The 18,313-nt window shown below is 38.8% G+C and overlaps 1 protein-coding gene across 8 annotated transcripts in view; it reads left to right on the top strand.

The window, feature by feature from the left end:
- Positions 1-18,313, top strand: part of LOC127442891 (gastrula zinc finger protein XlCGF8.2DB-like) — a 295,005-nt gene that overhangs the window by 257,390 nt on the left and 19,302 nt on the right. For 5 of the 8 annotated variants that reach the window (XM_051701219.1, XM_051701214.1, XM_051701221.1 and 2 more), the window contains 2 exons: positions 12,068-15,595; positions 16,613-16,679. In XM_051701219.1, the coding sequence (XP_051557179.1) occupies positions 12,068-13,383 (1,316 nt within the window). In that variant the 3' untranslated portion in view covers positions 13,384-15,595; positions 16,613-16,679. Of the gene's footprint in view, positions 1-566; positions 672-4,292; positions 4,464-12,067; positions 15,601-16,612; positions 16,680-18,313 lie in introns of those variants that run through there. The other 3 variants (XM_051701220.1, XM_051701215.1, XM_051701218.1) reach the window with 3 other exon arrangements.

Below are 18,313 nucleotides of genomic sequence, written 5' to 3'. Positions count from 1 at the left end.
AATTAGTTCATTAGTATTATTAAATAAAGGGCAAGTACTAGATTTAATTCAACAGATAATTTGACATCGTGTATATATATTAAACAATAATCTCGAATGAAATGACTGAGTTTTTGGAAATTAAGTGATGAAGTGGATGTTAGCGTTCCATAAGGTGAAGGTGAATTCATCACTCCATTACTCGCTCTTCTAGACAAGCGTGCAGAAGTGTTGAGCGAAAATGGAAAAAGGACAAACTTCAGGTTTCTTACGAAATATTGCAAGACTGCTTATTGGCGTATCAGAACTGTAAAATCAGCAAAGTCTGCTTACTTTTCTAATTTAATTACAAATAATCACCATTATTGTATTGTTTTCTGTTATAACTTCTGTTTTGAACCCCCCTGTTAATGTTATACCTAATCCTTCTGATGTACTATGTGGAAGTTTCTTGAGATTTTTTTGGTGACAAAATTACTAACTTAAGATCGCAGTTAATGCCTTGCGCTGAGGATCAAAGAAAGGAAACTTTCTAAATAGATTGTTTGTACAACAGCCCAATAGGTGGCGATATGCACGTAGACTGCGAATCACCAAAAAACAAAAGAAAGAAGAAGCCGTGACTTGTTGTGAGTGACGTCACTTCAGTTGCGACGAGGCCCATCCAGTTGCTGTGAATCGGCTGAGTTAAGGTTTGTTTTTGAGTAATTTAGCAAAAATATATAAGTATCACAACATTTTTAAAAGTGGTTAAACGTTTTTACAAAAAAAAAAAAAAAAAAGAAACGTGGTAATATTATTGTTTGCGTTAGTAATATAAAATATATGTAATGTTGTACAATCCATCTTGTTCTGAATCATTATTTAGGCTAATTAATCAGTAAAACAAGCTAAACATATCATCATACACAATATAGTTTAATATGCAAGACTAGCTGGAGAATGTATTTATTTTTTTTAATCCTTCATTACACCACAATACTGAGTCTAGGTTTGATGTTGTCTAAAACTGCACTGACACAGCTAAAACACGGCTGGACATTAAATAGGGGGTTTAAATCAGAAATTTATTTACATGCATTAAAAATACCCACAACTCGGCTAATTAGATTAATTTCTTACCACTGAAGTGTTGTGCCTTCCTTTAGCAGAGACATCTCTGTGTGAATGAAAAATAAAACCCAAAACTAACCATTAGAGAACGTTCTGTATCAGTTCTTATAAAGTTGTCACACAAAAACCTCCCTGCAATGTTCTGGGATCATTAGTTTATGGTTATTACAAAATAAAACGTAAACCTTGTACGTTCATTTAAAAAAGTTACTCTGAGGTCCTTAGAGGATAAAAATGTCAGCTTAAAAAAACTCCCATAAAAATATTATATATTAATATTATTTTCCACTTTCACTGACTTCAGTCCTGATCTTAACAACCAAATATTCATTCGTTTTCAGGATTTTAACCCTTTAAATGCCAGTTTGTTTACATAATGCCACTGTTGTTTTTCACACACACACAAACACATTTCTCAATACACACATACAAAACACACTCTGACATCTATACCAACACAAATCGATCTCCCCATCTAATGTTTCTCTCCATCCTTGCATCCGTGGGGCCTCTGATTTTTCTTTGTAATTTGCTTTAAAACTTCAATTCTAATTACTCTGAAAGTCTATTGCTGTCATTTATTTCTTAGTAATGGAGGTGGTTTACCAAGAATAAGGTGTCATGGTCCACTTCTATCTTATGACTATAGGGTATATAATGTTTATCTGTTTAATTTTTGTATTTCAGTATATTTTTAATATGGGGAATAAGTATAAAATATAGGTATAATGAGCCTTATGATCTTCACAATTACGCCAATAGCTCCGTTTCATAGAACTATTATACTGTAGGCTTATTTAGAAGTATTTTAAACATACTAATAAACTGAGTTTTGTATCTCTGAATCCTACTTAAAAAATGTAAGACTTAAAATACTGAAATATATGGATAGATGCAGAAATAAAATATTAGTACAGAAATGAGAAAATAAAATAAATCCTTAAAGGGATAGTTCACCCAAAAAAAAAAAAACTCTGCAACTTACCCTATTTCTTTTCCCAAACCCTTCACTTTTCTTGTATAGAAAAAAAAAAATGCAGTGAAAATGAATGGTGACTGAGGCTGTTATTCTGCCTAACATCTGCTTTTGTGTTAAATGGAAGAAAGTCATACAGGTTTGAAACAATATACAGTGCATTCAGAAAGTATTCAGACCCTTTCGTTTTTTCACATTTTGTTATTTTGCAGCCTTATGCTAAAATGCTTTAAATTATTTTCACGTCAATCTACACTCCATACCCCATAATGACATAGCAAAAAACAGATTTTTGATAACTCTTCAAATTTATTAAAAAGAAAAAACTTAAATATCACATTGATTCAGTACTTAGTCGATGCACCTTTGGCAGTGATTACAGCCTCAAGTCTTTTTGGGTATGATACAACAAGCTTTGCACACCTGGATTTGGGAAATTTCTGCCATTCTTCCCTTCAGATCCTCTCAAGCTCTGTCAGGTTGGATGGAGACCACCGGTGGACAGCCATTTTCAGGTCTCTCCAGAGATGTTCGATTGGGTTAAAGTCTGGGCTCTGGCTGGGCCACTCAAGTCCCAGCCAGAGGACTGGGTCAAGAATTGTCTTGGCTGTGTGCTTAGGGTCATTGTCCTGTTGGAATGTGAACCTTCAGCCCAGTCTGAGGTCCCGAGCGCTCTGGACCAGGTTTTCATCAAGGATATCTCTGTACATTGCTGCATTCATCTTTCCCTCGATCCTGACTAGTCTCCCAGTTCCTGCCGCTGAAAAACATCCCCACAGCATGTTGCTGCCACCACCATGCTTCACTGTAGGGATGGTATTGGCCAGGTGATGAGCGGTGCCTGGTTTCCTCCAGACATGACGCTTGCCATTCAGGCCAAGAGTTCAATCTTTGTTTCTCATGGTCTGAGAGTCCTTCAGGTGACTTTTGGCAAACTCCAGGCGGGCTGTCATGTACCTTTTACTGAGGAGTGGCTTCCGTCTGGCCACTCTACCATACAGGCCTGATTGGTGGAGTACTGCAGAGATGGTTGTTCTTCTGGAAGGTTCTCCTCTCTCCACAGAGAAATGCAGGAGCTCTGTCAGAGTGACCATCGGGTTCTTGGTCACCTCCCTGACTAAGGCCCTTCTCCCCCGATCGCTCAGTTTGGCCAGGCAGCCAGCTCTAGGAAGAGTCCTAGTGGTTCCAAACTTCTTCCATTTACGGATGATGGAGGCTACTGTGCTCATTGGGACCTTCAATGCTGCAGAAATTTTTCTGTACCCTTCCCCAAATCTGTGCCTCAATACAATCCTGTCTCGGAGGTCTACAGACAGTTCCTTGGACTTCATGGCTTGGATTGTGCTCTGACATGCACTGTTAACTGTGGGACCTTATATAGACAGGTGTGCGCCTTTCCAAATTATGTCCAATCAACTGAATTTACCACAGGTGGACTCCAATCAAGTTGTAGAAACATCTCAAGGATGATCAGTGGAAACAGGATGCACCTGAGCTCAATTTTGAGTGTCATGGCAAAGGCTGTGAATACTTATGTACATGTGATTTTTTACGTTGTTTTTATTTTTTATAAATTTGCAAAGATTTCAAACAAACTTCTTTCACGTCGTCATTTATGGGGTATTGTTTGTAGAATTTTGAGGAAAATATTGAATTTAATCCATTTTGGAATAAGGCTGTAACATAACAAAATGTGGAAAAAGTGAAGCGCTGTGAATATTTTCCGGATGCACTGTATGTATTTTCAGCTGTGAGACCTTATATAGACAGGTGTGTGCCTTTCCAAATCATGTCAAATCAATTGAATTTGCCACAGGTGGACTCCAGTCAAAGTGTAGAAACATCTCAAAGATGATCCAGAGAAATGGGCTGCACCTGAGCTAATTTTCAAGTGTCATAGCAAAGGGTCTGAATACTTATGTCAATGTGATATTTTTTTTTTAATTTTTTTATTTTTAATAAATTTGCGAAGTTTTCAAAAATCTTATTTTTGCTTTGTCATTATGGGGTATGGAGAGTAGATTGCAAAAAAATAATAATTGAAAGCATTTTAGCATAAGTCTGCAACATAACAAAATGTGAAAAAAATGAAGGGGTCTGAATACTTTCTGAATGCACTGTAAGTGTGAGTTAGTCTTGACAGAATGTTTGTTTTTGGTTGAACTATCCTTTTAAAGGTGCCAATTAATGTAAATATAACTATATATGTTTTTTAATTTGGCAGATCTTGTCCACATCATCCTTGAAGTGACATTTGGCTTCAATCAAGCAGGAATAACTCTGTGACTGCATATTCTACATGAAGAAAAGATGGAGTTTATTAAAGAGGAGAGTGAAGACATCAGTATTCCAGATCTATGTGCAATGAAAAAGGAAGATACTGAGGAACAAAGAGGTTGGTGTCCATAAGTCCTGAATCAGTATATTATTATTATTTTTATTAAACAATGTTGTAGGGAAGAGGTGCTCACACTTCTATGGCATGTAATCTACTTTTTTAATAATGCTATTATAGTAAGATCTACCATGCACAATTTACATATACAATGTTATCGAAAACGTCGACAATAAAACATTGTCGAAAAAATTAATTGTTGAAAAGTCGTTTGATCTCATTTAACGTAACATCAGATCACATAAAACTCTAATATTTTTTTTCGATGATTATCAGGATTTTTTCTGATATACATTGGGCTTCTCGTTGCACAATAGTCTGTCTTTTCACACATATTTCTCAACACAACTTTGGTAAAGTGTGAGGTGCAGGGTAAATTAAAGTAGGTCGCGCACCAGACGCATCTGGCGGATGACATCACACATTCTAAAATTCTAAACAATTATTTTCTATGAAGGTATACACACGCCACCAATGCTCAGTGTCAAAATTCTGCAGTACCACGGAGCACAACTCCTTTCCATTAAATGAAATCCAAATCATTATCAAAGGACAAAGATTGTTTCCTGTAGCCATCGCTGGATGATGTTTTGTGTATATGTATCTTTCATATTGCACAATGTATTTTCAGTTACAAGTATGTTTTGTGGTTGGACAGCTTGAATGGAAGACCTATTCAAGGCTACATACAGAGAAATTGCATAATAAACATAACCATTTCTAATCGTTCAAATGAATCTACATCACTTTGTTCATTCTTGAAGTACAGAAACCTTGAACTTTGGACTGCCATCTTCTGCGCTGCATCAGCTTGTCCGTGTGTGTGTGTGTGTGTGTGTGTATATGTGTAAATTCAGTAAATGTTATATCGCCCTCTTGTGGTCTCCCAACGCTATTACGCCAGACTGTTAAACAGAGGCCAACTGAGTGAATGTAAAGCATGCAAATTAGGCTTCTAATTAAAATCTTGGCTAATTTTAATATATCGATGCCTCAAAAATATATGGATAAATTAATGTGCCATATGTGCCAGTAATCCATATATCGATATTTTATGACATCCCTAAACTCTAATGATGACGCTCAAGAGGAGCACTTCAGTTCGAGTGCATGATAGTGCATGATTGCTCAGTGCTCCTTTTCCCAGGCTTTCAAATGTTTGTATCTCCCAGGATACAAAAACCTTTTTTACTGGTTAGTTTTAAAAGGAATTATACAACAGTTAGTTCTAGTCGAATCTGATTGGATAAGAGGCGTTCCAAGAGTGCTGATAGATCACCCCAACAGCACTGGAACATCTACTGTTGGAATCACTCTGCTTGTGCAGAGCAGTGCAGATGTGTAAGAGCAGCTAGATGTGTGACTTTTCATTCATACCTGTGACATTAAAGATTTCATCCAGTAGATGGCGAAAAAAGACAGTCTTGTGTGTGCTATGAGCAAGTTGAGCTGACGATGACAAACTGCATGTTATCAGTCAGTGCGCAAATTTCTTTGAAGTCATCTGAAGTCATTCCATGATCACGTGGACAATTGCTACACTATAGCTAAATAGCCAAAAAAAATACAAAATACAAAAAAGTCCCGCACACTATAATAATAAAACAAAACAAAAACACTCAATGCGAGACAACCACAGCTTTACTAGAAAACGGAAAACGTTTCGGTCACGAGTGACCTTCCTCAATGCCTAATAACAAAGCCTAATACAGGAGCCATCTTTAAACAAGAGGTCACATGATTGCATATGTCACATGATAACCAAAATCACATGATCACAAGACAAACCACTCCAAAATACAAAGTGAATAATGAAGTAACAATAAAGCATTACATAAACAAACATCAGTATATAAATACCTGAATAAACCACATACCACCTATCTAAACCAAATACCCCATAAAAAAGCAAAAATACAGAATATCAAATACAAAACCATACAAATAAATAATTAAATCAAAATAGCGTCCCATGGTCGTATGCAACATTTTGCATAAATAACAAAATACTAAATAATAAAGTTACAAATTACCACATAATTATACACAAGAGTCACATCATGCTCTCTGAACAAAATCAATGCAACATCTCAAAAAATCCAAATAAATAATACAAAAAATCCAAATACATAATACAAAAAGTCTGTCAACAGAACCTCAGATGTGAATCTACATAGTTGAATAGAAAACACTGTGTTATAAAAAATGTCAAGTCGGGTCAAGTGGCTTTTATTGTCATTTCAACCATATACAGCTAGTACAGTACACAGTGAAACGAAACAACGTTCCTCTAGGACCATGGTGCTACATAAAACAACATAAAAACAAACAGAGACATTACTACATAAAGTGCATGTGTGCAACAATGCAATAATTGTTAAATGTGCAAATTGCAAAGGGAGTCGGATGGTGTTCAGTTTTGTGTGTGTGTGTGTGTCAGTCCAGTGTCTGAGTATTGAGGGGTCTGATGGCTTGGGGGAAGAAACTGTTAAACAGTCTGGCCGTGAGGGCCCAAATGCTTCGGTACCTATTGCCAGTTGGCAGGAGGGTGAAGAGTTTGTGTGAGGGGTGCATGAGGTCATCCACAATGCTGGTGGCTTTGCGGATGCAGCATGTGGTGGAAATGTCCATGATGGAGGGAAGAGAGACACCGATGATCTTCTCAGCTGTCCTCACTATCCTCTGCAGGGTCTTGCGGTGCAATTTCCAAACCAGGCAGTGATGCAGCTGCTCAGGATGCTCTCGATAGTCCCTCTGTAGAATGTGGTGAGGATGGGCGGTGGGAGATGGGCTTTTCTCAGCCATCGCAGAAAGTAGAGATGCTGCTGGGCTTTCTTGGTTATGGAGCTGGTGTTGAGGGACCAGGTGAGGTTCTCTGCCAGGTGAACACCAAGGAATTTGGTGCTCTTGACGATCTCCACAGAGGAGCCGTTGATGTTCAGCGGAGAGTGGGACGATGGTGGTGGCCTTGAAGCACGTTGGAATGACGGCGCTGCTCAGGGAGATGTTGAAGATGTCAGTAAGAACATCTGCCAGCTGGTCTGCACATCCTCTGAGCACTCTGCCAGGAATGTTGTCTGGTCCAGCAGCCTTCCGTGGGTTGTCCTCACCAAGTTTTTCTCACATCAGCCATGGTAAGACATAGCAGCTGGTCGATGGGAGGAGGGGTTGTCTTCCTTCCTGCCACATCATTCTGCACCTCAAACCGAGCGTAAAAGTCATTCAGCGCATCTGGAATAGAGGCATGACTGTCACAGGCAGGTGATGTTGTTCTGTAATTGGTGATGGCCTGGATGCCCTGCCACATGCACCGCGTGTCGCAGCTGTCCTGGAAGTGGCTGTGGATTCTCTGGCCGTGTGCGCACTTGCATCTCTGATGGCCTGGGACAGTTTGGCCCTCGCTGTTCTTAAGGCTGCCTTGTCGCCTGCTCTGAAGGCGGAGTCTCGGGTCCTCAGCAGTGCACGCACCTCCACAGTCATCCACGGCTTCTGGTTGGAGTGTGTGGTGATGGTCTTGGAGAAAGTCATGTCATCGATGCACTTGCTGATGTAGCTGGTCAGTGATGCCGTGTATTCCTCCAAGTTGGTGGAGTCGCCATCGGTGGCAGCCTCCCTGAACATGTGCCAGTCAGTGTGCTCAAAACAGTCCTGAAGAGCAGAGATGGCTCAGAACCGGTTTGGAGCGTCTGACGAATGGTCTGTATGCTGGCATTAGCATAACAGAGATGTGGTCTGAGTAGCCGAGGTGGGGGCGGGGCTCCTCCCGGTACATGCCGGGGATGTTTATGTAAACAAGATCCAGCATGTTTGCCCCTCTCGTTGCAAAGTCCATATGCTGATGGAATTTAGGGCTTTGCAACGAGAGTGGCGAACATGCTGAATCTTGTATACACTGATATAGAAACAGATCTAATTACATGTATTGCTCTGAACAAAATAGTAAAGTAATGACTTCAGAGAAAGCATGACAATTGAAGTCCTTCATGTACACAATCCATATAGTGGATCCACTTGGCTTTGCATTGTAAGAGTCTTTTTTGTACGTTACCCCCATTCAAAGCCTGTAGAACGATCCAAGGTGACCTGTTTTCTATCATTGATGAAAGTATCAGAACTGACCAGATAAACTCTAATATTACATCCCCTATAGTATGAAAAAAAAGGAGGCTCATTGAAGATGTAATTTCCAATATCATCAGCTCTAAGAACATTCCAGTGTTTGTTAATAATAGACTTGATTGCCTGACTATGAACAGTGTAAGTGGTACAGCACACACAAGCTGTGCCACTTACTTTTTAGACATTTTAAGGTGTGACCCCCTGGTATCGACCTTACTTTTCCAAGCACTCTCTTCTGCCACTGCTCAGGATATCCTCTATGACAGAACTGGATGTATATCTTACCGGCTTCCTCCTCAAACATTGATCGTACATATTCTTTTAATCCTGATAAATTGATTGTAGGGGAGACCTTTCTTAAGAGGAATATGATGAAAACTCTTGGCATGAAGGATGCTGTTTCGATCTGTCAATTTTCTGTAGCTAAGCTTTAGCTAAGAAATAGAGTTAAACTAACAGCTTCACCATTACTGCCGATCACAGCTGAGAGTCCCGACAGACAGAGTAATAAAACATGCTACAGGGAACCTACCTGATACAAGTTGGAAGTTAGGAGGAGACGTAAACTTTCAACATGGCGGAGGAGAGAAAGCTTTCTGTGTCTGTGTCAAAATAAGAGTTCCTCAAGCAATATAAAAGAATGTAACTGGTGTGCTCCATGTTTCTCTCAGACAACAAAACACTTGAACATGAGTAAATTCTTGTAGGATAATTTTGATAGCACATATGGCAGCATCACTTCACGATCGGAGCGAATTACTATCACACTACAGCTGAGGAATGGAGTTAAACTAACAGATGCAGGTAATTACATGCTCAGGCACTCATCAGCATGGCTGTGATTACCGATTAAGCCGTGCTGATAGATGGACATACAGCACTCTTGCTCGTGTGATATTGCTTTAATAACCATCCGATCAGAAAATGAGAAAAAGCAAATGCATAAACAAGCACGAGAAATTCACAGATCTTCTTCAGTGCATCTGATATCAACATGCAAAGACACAGATGACAATTACACTCACCCGAAGCTCAGATTAATACAAGTACTATGTCTTTTGTGTGTGTGTGTGTGCGCGTGTGTTATCAGAATCAGAATTTGTTTTATTGCAAAGTATGCTTACTCACATATGGAATTTGTCATGGTGACATATTCCAGTGCAAAGAGAATACAAAACAAGACGCACATAATACAAAATATAGAGAATTGCACAATAGGACAATAACGTTTGTACAAAAATGCTATTTAAAGATATACAGTTATGTGTGAGAGAATGAATATAATGTGTAGAAGAGGTAGGATATATTAAATAAATATAAATATGAATGAATTAGATGTTGCTGAAGATTATATTGCACAATGGGGAGTTTTTGGGTGCAGTTTTAACCTTTAATGAGGTGGTTGGCCTGAGGGGGAAAAAAATTATTTGCTTGGCTGTTCTGGTGTTCAGTGGTAGGAGGTAGTGGACTGGGTGTGTGGGGTCCAGAGTGCTTTTCTTAGCTCTTTTCACTCTGGAGGTGTACAGTTCTTGGAAGGTGGGCAGAGGAGCACCAATAATCCTCTACGCTATTCAGACTGTCCTTTGTAGTCTTCTGAAGTCTGATTTGGTGGCCGAATCATACCAGACAGTTATTGAAGTGCAGAGGTCAGATTCAATGACTGCTAAAAAGAACTGGATCAGCAGCACCTTTGGCAAGTTAAGCTTCCTCAGCTGATGAAGGAAGTACAACTTCTGCTGGGCCTTTTCCACAATGAAGTCTATATGGATCTCCCACTTCAGGTCCAGGAACCTGAATATCCACTTTTCCACTATTTGGCCAGTGTGAGTCAGGGCTGGCTGGGGCCAATAGCCTCTGACCTCGAGCCACAAGTCCAAAATCGATCTGCATTCCCACCAATGGGCCAATAGCCCCATAGTGGTGCCTTAAAACCCACCCTTAATACACCGCCCTGGTGCCAATGCCACACACCATGCCCATTTCACAAGCATCTAGTTATCTAGAATATCGAGTTTATATTGTGGTCTCCACTAACAGCGGGACAAAACTGGTAATTGGTTCAAAATCCATGATTTTGAACCATAATCTTTGGGCACCGTTTTGTCCATTGTGTGTTTTAACAGATTTGTACTGTGCCCGCAATTTGCTTTCTCAAACCTGTACAGTTGTGCACTGGATACACAACCTGCAAATGGTGATCTTGGTGCTGAAACCTCTAACCTGACTCAGCGAAACTCTGCCTTTGACATTGACCCCGCCTCAGTCCCCAGTTGATCTTGTTTGACCCAAGTGTAATCGGCAGGCCAAAGGCCATTGGCCCTGAGGCGGCAAGATGAAGCCTCGGAAGAAACAATGGGAACTCAACAACACAAGCTCGCCCTCATTTGGCCCAATACTGGAAATGCAGCTAATGACTCCACAATTGCCACAGTTCTGTTCAGAATGGTGAGGAGGGGTTGGTGCTGGGGTGTTCCTCCTCAAGTCCACTATTATCTGTTTTTAGCATGTTCAGCCACAGGCTGTTTTGAGTGCACCAGTCAGCTAACTGTTCAACCTCCCTTCTGTATGCAGACTTGCAGTAGGTGTTGGTGTTTGTGTGAAGTGAAGGTCAGTGTGTGTCTGGGGTGTGAGACTGGGCTTTCCAAATCTGCAGCAAAACACATTCAGGTCATTAGCCAGTTGTTGACTCCCAAAAGATTTGGGAGATGGTGTCTTGTAGTAGGTATTATCATTAGGGTCATTAGTATTATGGAGTGGTGATGGTGTAGTGGGCTAAAGCACATAACTGGTAATCAGACGGTTGCTGGTTCAATCCCCACAGCCACCACCATTGTGTCCTTGAGCAAGGCACTTAACTCCAGGTTGCTCCAGGGGTATTGTCCCTGTAATAAGTACACTGTAAGTCGCTTTGGATAAAAGCGTCTGCCAAATATAAATGTAAAATGTAGTTGAAACTTGTTTTCCAGCTTTTCAGAGTAGCTTCCCTTAACTACTCTAATCTTTTTGGGCCTGATTGTACAAGATTTTGTCCCCACTTCTGTATGTCTCGGCTGACCACTTGTGATCGGATCACTGAAAACACATCTTAATACCAGGTGGAAACAGGGCCAAAGACACTATCACACACATTCAAAGAGTAAAGTTATTCTAATGAATTGTATCCTTTCTCTGTTTACTGTAATTGTTCATGTTAGGTTCCAGACTGCAACTGTAATTTGTGAAATGTTGCACAAAATACATTTACACAGACTTGTTTAAATTGAACTGTACTGCACAGTGTTAAAAGAATGCATTACTAGAGTAATAATGTTACCCACTAAGACACGATTCATTTTCAATCACTGGGGTGGGCGGAACTGTCGCTTATTGAACATGAGAATGACAAAATTAACCTTGTTGTTTTCACTATTTGTTCTGTTCTTCCTTTGTTGCTTTCTATTTCTAGCTTGTATTTATTTTTTACTCTTTTTATCTGTCTATTTTAGACCTGATGGAAGTGAAAGAGGAAAGTCAAGAACTGAATGAAAAGGATCAGAAACCTGTTAACTTCATTACTGGAGAAAAAAATTATAGTTACTCACAGACTGAAGTGAATTTCACACACAAAAAAACAAAGGCAGAAAATTCTTCTACATGCCCTCAGTGTGGAAAGAGTTTCACAAAAAAAGGAAACCTTAAGAGGCACCTGATAATTCACACAGGAGAGAAGCCTTTCACATGCCCTCAGTGTGGAAAGTGTTTCACAAAAAAAGGAGTGCTTGAGAAGCACCTGAGAGTTCACACTGGAGAGAAACCATTCACATGCACTCAGTGTGGAAAGAGTTTTGTACAGAAAGTACACCTTTCTAATCACATTAAAATTCATACTGGAGAGAAGCCTTTCACGTGCCCTCAGTGTGGAAAGAGATTCTCAGATAAAGGAAACCTTAATAGCCACATGAGAGTTCACACTGGAGAGAGACCTTTCTCATGCCATCATTGTGGAAAGAGTTTCACAAAAAAAGGAGTCCTTAAGGAGCACCTAGAAGTTCACACTGGAGAGAAACCGTTCACATGCCATCAGTGTGGAAAGAGTTTCAGACGGAAAATACACCTTTCGGATCACATGAGAATTCACACCGGAGAGAAGCCTTTTACGTGCCATCACTGTGGAAAACGTTTTGCAGATAAAGGAAACATTAAAATCCACATAAGAGTTCACACTAGAGAGAAGCCTTACACATGCCTTCAGTGTGGAAAGAGTTTCTCAAGTCCAAGTAGCCTTAAAAGGCATGGAAGTGTTCATTCAGAAAAGGAATTACACCACTGTTCACTATTCAGTTTCAACCAGGCAGGGAAATTAAAAAATCATCAGTACTTTCATTCCGGCTTCACAGGAAAAAATACCCTTGAGAATCACATGAGAATTCACACTGCAGAGAGCCATTTTGACTTGAAAATTCATGGTAATGAGAAACCTTACCTCTGTTCTATTTGTGGAAAAAGTTTTTTAGAGCAGGGCGATTATAAACAGCACCATAAAATACATACAGGTGTGAGAGATTATGTGTGCTCAGAGTGTGGTAAAGCCTTTGTCCTATTAAACAACTTAAAAGTCCATCAAAGAATTCATACTGCAGAAAAACCTTACAAGTGCTCACATTGTGGAAAGAGTTTCACTGCCTCAGGAAACCTGAACACCCATGAGAGAATGCATACTGGAGAGAAGCCATACCACTGCACTTCATGTGGAAAGAATTTCAGCTCATCAAGTAATCTATGGAGACATATAAGGAAGAATTGCTCAGAGTTGTCAAAGTGAACAAACTTTATCTTAAGAATCTTTATCATGTGAAATGTAACATTTCGCTTCAAAGCAATCAGTCAAGCTTGGTCATTTGGCAGTTCATGGTGAAATGGGCACATTAATGTAATTTGTCTTATAATGTGCAAATTCAGCTTTCTCTTTCTCCTGAGTTGCTCCAACAAAACAACAGCGTACCACATGTTTACTTGCTCCATCACAAACATAGTTTGCCTCATTCAGCTGAAACTTCATGCTGGAGATGCCCAATATGTGAAATAGTTAGTGCTCTTTGTCAGCATAATTTTCTGCTGTCACCGCTATGTTCTCTCTGCTCCAATCTGCTCTCATTAAGTCAGCTCAGCCGAAGCAAAAGAGGACTGCTGCTTTGTCTCTCTGAGATTTCACATTGGTATAATCTCAACAGAGATCTCAACAGAGAATCAGAGAGACAGAGTTGTCTGCGTTAGTATGTCTGTCACCCCTCCACCATTCTTAATCAGCAAGTGTATCATATCTCTGACTGAAGATAACGAGATCTCAGCAAAACAGCCGGCAAGTGTGACACCCTCACCCAAAATTGAGTTGTTTTGTGTCTGCTAGTGAGATGCCGGCTTTAAAGGGGTCATGACATACCTTTTTTTCCTGAGGACCAATTATACTGTTAGTAAAGTTTTTTTGCACCATAATAATTTAGTAATATATGATCATTTTCTACCCTGTCTCTGGCCCTCTGTCTGATATGTTCGGTTTTGGTCTCAGCGTCTCCTTTAAACTTAAATATATACGCCCACTGTTATGATTGGCTAACACCATGCAGCCCCTTGAAATCCCTCTATACACTCACTGAGCACTTTATTAGGTACACCTGTACACCTACATATTCATGTGATTTTCTAATCAGCTCATCATGTGACTGCAGTGCATAAAATCATACAGATATGGGTCGAGAGCTTCAGTTAATGTTCATCAACCATCAGAATGAGGAAAAAATGTGATCTCAGTGATTTGGACCGTGGCACAATTGTTGGTGTCTCTAGCGTTTACTCAGAATGGTGCCAAAAACATCCAGTGAGCGGCAGTTCTACAGACGGAAACTCCTTGTTGATGAAAGAGGTCAACAGAGAATGGCCAGACTGGTTCGAGCTGACAGAAAGGGTACGATAACTCAGACAACACTCTGTACAATTGTAGTGAGCAGAATAGCATCTCAGAATGAACACCACATCAAACCTTGAGGCAGATGGCTACAACAGCAGTTGGGCACTTTATTAGGACCATAGTGTTCCTAATTAAGTGCTCAGTGAGTGTATATTTGAAACTCAATCAAAAGAGAATAATCCAGCTCCATAACAATAGAGCTGTTCAGCCGTGATGTCAATTTGTAGGTGAACCCGGAAGTCTAATTCGCCATGGGTTCCTATGGGTTTTTATAATGGGGTTTTTGAACTTATGTGTAAAGTAAGGCCTGTGGTAAACATTACTTGAGGATGCATGGATGTTTTGTTCTACAACATAAATTACACTCAGTCGTACCTCAAACGTGAATTTTGAAGCCGCCGTGGGTTTAAGAAAATATATATATAATTCAATACGGCTTTAAAATTCACATTTGAGGTATGACTGTGTGTAATTTATGTTGTAGAACAAAATGTAATGCAGCAAGATTAGTTCTTTATTGTCCTTTTAATGCCAACGTTTGTGACAGAAAATTACTTGTCTTGGTGATTTATGACTGAATTCTTCACTGCTCATGAAAATGATATGTCCATTTCGTGGGATGAAAATCAGTAGAGCATGTGATATATCATTGAAGAAGATCTGTTGAGGAGAATTAATATTACATCTGAATAAAAAAAGGTCTAAAGGAAAAAGATATGGAGTATCTATTGGGATTTTAATCGTGTCATTTTGAATATAAGAATTTAATATATTTTAAAAAAAACAATGGATTGATAATGCTCTACTCTGGATCATGAAAGGCTCTGTATGGAAGCTGGAGATGAACAATATGAGGAAGGAAAAGGAAAGGAGAAAGAATCCATATACTGTAAATAAATCATGAGTGCACACAAGCCCAATAGGCGGCAGTATGCACTTAGAAAGTGAATCGACAAAACGTAAAGAAGAAGACGTTGATGTTGCGACGCTCCTCAGTCTTGATGTTTATAGAGGTGTTTATGTAATTTACAATTGAAGAAAATCCTTTGTCTGCTGGAATTTCTTTGAGGTAAGGTAAGTGTTTTAAACAGTAGAAAAACAGAAGTTAAACAACGTTAATATACAGTTTCAATGTAGTTAAATTGTTCAGATTAAATATTAGTAAGAATTCAATGCAAATGGGCAGTAATTAAATGATATAAAAATCTAGAACACGTTCTCTTTTTCAGATAATTTCTTAAGCTACCTCAATTTTTTTTTTTTAAATATACATGGTGTTTTGACGTTATGTGCATTATTTCATGTGTATTTATATCATTGTACCTTGTATTATATTATCCAGCTATTAATTTACTACAGTAAAATATTTCATATAAAGACAAAGAACAGAATTTGATATAAAAGCTGTTTAGGCTTTGAACCTGTTTTGCGTTCTCGTTATTTTTGTAATGTTCTGAAACCTCATTTTATTTATATAATATTGGAATTTTTTTAGGAAATCATGACTGCTCACATTAAAATAAAGACTCCAGTCATATCAGTGACCTTATAAAAGCTGTTTTATTCTACATGGAGGGGGTCCACACATGAGGGCTGCCATGTTAAGATCACATGACCAACTGAATACTACTTTCTTAATCTCAGTAACTGTCCTGATTTTTGACACTTTCACTCATTGATTAAAGTTATCATGGCTGACTGTGAATACTACATTTCAACAATGGCATCTGAAACTGAAAACTATTGATTTTAAATGATGCTGCATCCAAACCGCTAGGTGTCAGTGTAAGTCCAAGATGACACAAAGACAAAAGTTACTGAGTGCACCTTTAAAAAAAGCAGTCAGGTTTGGCACACGTTTGGATATTTCACATGTAGCAAAATAAAATAAAATAAAATGTGCATATAAAGACTCACAGAGGTCGATTTATGCAACAGAGTCTGAATCTGTGTTCCTCAAAATGCATCAAAAACATTGAGAAAGCATAATTAAACAGTTACGGCAAACGAAACAGAATAAATTTGTATATCAGCGCTACATATTGTTTAAGGGTGAAACTGGTTATTTTATTCATTTCATTGGCAGTTCGTTTCAGATTTTCATCTTGGATTTGGTGTAAAGCGGCCTTTAATCTGGAAAATGATGCAGTGAGGTAAGGACTGAACAATTAATTGAATTTGAATGATTTGAAACATTGTGATTTTCTAAATCGCTAAAGCTGGTATAAATTTTTTATTTATTTATCAAATTGATGATAATTATGTTTTTTTGGTGAACGAATCTGTCTTTTTCAACGAATCTTTTTAGTGAACAAATCGTTCACCTCCATACACTGACGTCTCTCCCTTTCAAAAGCCATTGAGCTCTAGTTTGAAGAGGGAGACTGTTTTTGTGGCTTTTCTTGCCTGTAAAGACTGACTATAACACGAGCCAATAGCATTCGAGTGTGGGCTGTGAAGCAGCATATCATTGGCTCGACCCACTGAACGAATACACCCCTTCACTGAACCAGTCGAGGTGGTTACTTTGAGTCTGAATGAGATGAGACATCTCTATGAAGGTAAAACTGTGCCTAAATTATTTGCATGCACAGAGTAAGATTTGTGAAAGCATAAATCAAGTTGCAAGTGTAAGAAAAAAATATTAGAAATACTTTATTTATTTTATTTTTTTCCCCAATTTGGAATGCCCAATTCCCAGTGCGCCTCAATCCGGGTGTCGGAGGACGAATTTCAGTTGCCTCCGCATCTGAGACCGTCAATCTGCGCATCTTATCACGTGGTTTGTTGAGTGCATGTGGAGGCTTCGCACAACTCACCACATGCCCCACTGAGAGCGAGAACCACATTATAGCAACCACAATGACTTTTGATGCTGAGCCATATGAAGAACACGTTATTAAACCAATCAATCTCATTTAACAAGAAAAGGGGCTTGATGAATTATGAATAAAAGTGACTAATGACCACACATTACAATGACAAAAACACGTTATTGAAACTCGTTATTGAACATTTTTTAGGCTAGTCTTGTAGTTTTTGTATAGCTTAATAAAATGTCATGCTCAGCACTTCACAATATGATAGATATGCGTCTGTTGTCTTTTGTGGGAAACACTTACAGTATGATGCTTAAACACTCTGCACTGCTGAAGTCTCTTAGTATGATTGGTGATAATAAAGCATAATAGACCTGCACATTGTTCAAGTTATTCTCAGAGGAATAAAGGTAGTGAACTTAAGTCTGAAAAGAACGTTTTTAAAGCTCATTTTACTTTTAACATTGTGCTTTAATTGATGATGCATTTGCAGCATGTTTGTTTCCCGTTTGTATTTGACATTTAATGTAATTGCTGGTTTTTATGTTGTGTGTTCAACATGCAAAAAGAAGTACTATGATTTATTACTAACGACCAAACATTACAAAGGAAACGTTTCCATCTTTACTGTTGTTGTTGTTGTTTTTTTATATTGCATTCATATCAGATGAGTGCCCCCAAATTTAAACGTGATTAATTTAAAACTTTTCTTGATCACGATAGACGCATTTACCGATTTGACATTAAATTCTGACATTTCATTCAGCTTCATGTGAGTTCTGAACACTGGTTGGAAAAGGGTGGCGCCTTTTTCCGACCAGTGTCATTACACTGACACGCACACCACAATACACACCAAAGTGATTCCGTGTAAAGGAGCAAGGACCTCTTAACTATATTTTTTTGTACAAAACAAACCCAGATGGGACCTTTGAAAAGCTGCATTCACATGACTCATTAGAGTAAAG

This window comes from Myxocyprinus asiaticus, chromosome 6 (genome assembly GCF_019703515.2).
Source record: "Myxocyprinus asiaticus isolate MX2 ecotype Aquarium Trade chromosome 6, UBuf_Myxa_2, whole genome shotgun sequence".
In the NCBI taxonomy this organism is placed as follows: Eukaryota; Metazoa; Chordata; class Actinopteri; order Cypriniformes; family Catostomidae; genus Myxocyprinus; species Myxocyprinus asiaticus.
This window is presented reverse-complemented; position numbering and strand designations above follow the sequence as displayed.